This window comes from Colossoma macropomum, unplaced genomic scaffold (assembly GCF_904425465.1).
Source record: "Colossoma macropomum unplaced genomic scaffold, Colossoma_macropomum, whole genome shotgun sequence".
NCBI classification, from domain to species: Eukaryota; Metazoa; Chordata; class Actinopteri; order Characiformes; family Serrasalmidae; genus Colossoma; species Colossoma macropomum.
This window is the reverse complement of record NW_023496048.1, coordinates 146,692-150,011: the sequence shown is the minus strand read 5'-3', so window position 1 is coordinate 150,011 and position 3,320 is coordinate 146,692. Positions and strand designations below refer to the sequence as shown.

Below are 3,320 nucleotides of genomic sequence, written 5' to 3'. Positions count from 1 at the left end.
GCACATCAAGATATGACAGCACGTGCGGCAAGGAATTGGTGCGTGAAGGAACTTACCTGAGCCGTTGACTTGTCCAGAACCCTTCAGGTACTCTACCAGAACACCTGTGATCTCCTGCTTCCTGATCAAAGTGGTTCGCTCAAACACCAGGTCCAGCCCTTCGACACTGTTACGCAAAAGTGAAACACATGTTAGCAAAATTTCGCTCAAACACTGTTTGGTTTGGAAAATTTCAAAAAAATGACACGGAGACCCAATTGTCACATTCATAAAACAACTGCATCAAATGGAAAAAGGTCTCCTGCCAAGAAAAGGCATCCACTCACATCACTTGGTAAACGTCGCAGTCCACCTCTGCTGTTGCGATTGTTAGCATCTCTGCAGTCAGACTGGGGAGCAGCGGGACAAGTTTCCACTGGAACCAGTCGCTCCACTCAGCTCTGGAAAAGCCTGGGAAATGAGCACTGATGACGCTGAATGTCCGATTCATCATGATGTCCCTCACCACAGGATTGATTTCTGGGGCCTTGGAGAAAGGTGAGGGGAAAAAAAGTCAATCACTCTCCGTCCATCCAGTTTTCACAGCTACTTTTCTTACAGGGTTTTCATGTAGACAAATGTTACACTGTTTCTATTTTGACAGTATATCGTGTGTGAAGTATTTGTTGTTACCCCTGAGCTGTTGGCCAGAGCCACCAAGAACTCCTCAACATTCTGCATAGCATCGCCTTGATTCAGACGCTCAAAAACTCTGTTGATCAAATCTGTGTTGTTCAGTGCTCCAGAACGTACGGTGAGATCAATTATTTGGGTCGGATTTAGGAGTCTCAGTTCTTCATCCTTTTTTTTTGATGTTGTAATAAAAAAATCAATCATGTCATTATTTTTGTATCACACTTGATTTTTCTTTGCTTTTTTATTTTTAATGGTAATTTTGCAGTATGTGTACCTGCTTATTCTTTTCAAAGAATATTCCAAAGTTCTTCTCCAACCATTCTTTGATGTCTTTGATGTTTAAAACACACCCTGGATCTGACAGCAAAGAAAAAGTTATTTGATTATCTGCCTGACATTTGCTGATCCTAGCTATCCTGTATTTTACCTAGTCTTGTTCTTTTTTTCCATTTTATAATTTTTGTTTTTAAGTTCATGTCTGTCTCCATACCTGGTGTGTCTTTTCTGGTCAGGTAAGCATAGATGAAGTTGTTGTAGATCATTTGGTTTTTCTCTTCAGTTATATCAGTTTGTGAGCACATAGTCCTTATACTGGTATTTAAAAGAAAGACATTGATTAGTCTTGTAGAAAACTGCTATCAGCCCACTACTAAACTCCCCCTGCTTTTGTCAGTAAATACTATAACCTTTTGCTGGACTATGTTTAATTGATAAAGTGCTCATTAAAATGCCACAAATGGCTGTTCTCATATTTAACCCAACCCTCCATAAACTAATATAGACTTAACTTTGAATGACAGGACTCAGGGCAGTTCAAATCCTTTAGAACTTCTCATTACCTTCAGCTGAAATTTATTTTTATCTTTCAAAATCAATTTTTTTTTCCAAACACATAGTACTACGTACTGTTAAGCAGAATACTTCATTGATATTCAAACCAATTAATTTAATCTATTTTTTCAAATCCTTTTTTCATTTAATTTTTGGCAAGAATAATGTATCCAGAGACATTCAAATGACAACCACAGATTTAGACATGCACATTGTGTTTAGTGCATTCTTAGCAAAGATACATTGATATTCATTTTTTGTGTTTTTCAGTCTGGTATTAAACAAATTACCAACATATTTACTAACTAAGTGCATAATATCAAAGTTTTTCTTAAATTTTTAACAAACAGAAACATCAATATTTTCTACATATTTAGATGCCAAAACTATTTCAGTATTATGATCCTTTTTGTCTTTAGAAGAAAATACGGTAACACTTTCTATGAATGTTGCATTTGTAAGCATCTATAAGCACATTTATATGCATTATGCATTATAAACATGGTTATAAATATTTATTAAAAAGAATTACACTTTATAGCCATGTTTATTATACATTACGAATTGTTAATATAATGCATTATAAATAGTGTTAATAACATGTTATAATGTCAGTGCCAAAGAAGTCAGTCCCAGCTTGGAGAGTGTAAAGACAAATACCAAGCTAACGGTGGTGTACATTACCTTTCCCACATTGGGTAAAACACTGATGGCAGCACTAGTTTAAAATCTGACATTTGAAGCCTGTAATGTGCTTTATTGTGTATGTTTTACTGTTTCAGTAAATCCTTCAGTAAATACTTCAACTTGAAGCCTCACTCTTAACACTGGAGGAGGCTTTAGTATAGTACGCTTCACTTTACTTAGAGAGGACAAATACGACTTATGAGCTCTTATAATTTATTATGATCAGTACTTATAATGTATTATGTTAACAATTCATAATGCATAATAAACATAGCTATAACGTATAATGCTTTTTTATAAATATTTATAGCTATGTTTATAATGTCTTATGAATGCATTATAACAAGTTATGTTGTGTTTATAGATGCTTACAAAGGTGACATTCATAGAAAGTGTTACCGAAAACACTAAAACCTCCCATACTATAATAATCATGAAAATGGTTCTGATTTCATAAAAACATTTGACAAACAACTGCGCGAAGCCATAGCTCATGCTAACCCTAAAATGTTTCAATGTTTCTAACCCTAACCCTAACCCTAACCCAGTCTACTGCGTGGAGGGTAGCGGTATTACCCAATAAGTAACATCCTTAAAGCCTGATTAGCACAATTAAATTCACACACTTTTCCAGGCAATTTTTGGCAGATCATATTATGTTTAATCTAGAAAAAGTAAGGTACTGGGCTGCCTGAAACGTCTGAATTTTGAACGTTGAATAGTAAGTTATTAGAACAATAACCTGTGTTATATTCAGTTAACTTATTTTAAAACATTCAATAAAATATCATTTTTATGCAGTCAGTTTGACCTACATTTTAAGCTAAAACATCTTTTTGCAATCATCTGATTTCTTTTCTTTAACTTATTTTGTGCAGGCAGTTTCAGGCTTACTACTTGGTTATCTTAGTGAGTCTGATGAATTTCTTATATGGTGCTCATTTGTAATTCATGGGTGGGGATTTTGGTAAGGATATGTTACCTGTAAAGAACTATGTGTTCACGGTGAATTTATGAACCATCAGTATTCATTAACATGCACGTTTTACCATAGAAACCTGGTGTTTATTGGCATCTGTTAATCTGTATGAGTGCAAGCCTATCTTGTCCACACAGTAGATGGTCTG

The 3,320-nt window shown here is 35.0% G+C and overlaps 1 protein-coding gene across 1 annotated transcript in view; it reads right to left on the bottom strand.

The window, feature by feature from the left end:
- Positions 1 to 818, bottom strand: part of LOC118804450 — a 24,757-nt gene extending 23,939 nt beyond the window's left edge. Inside the window, exons 1-3 of the mRNA XM_036564960.1 lie at positions 673 to 818; positions 327 to 526; positions 5 to 166 (exon numbers count right to left, since the gene is read on the bottom strand). Coding sequence (XP_036420853.1) covers positions 5 to 166; positions 327 to 526; positions 673 to 720 — 410 coding nt within the window. The 5' untranslated portion in view covers positions 721 to 818. The remainder of the gene's footprint in view (positions 1 to 4; positions 167 to 326; positions 527 to 672) is intronic.
- Between the last annotated feature and the right edge of the window lie 2,502 nt (positions 819 to 3,320).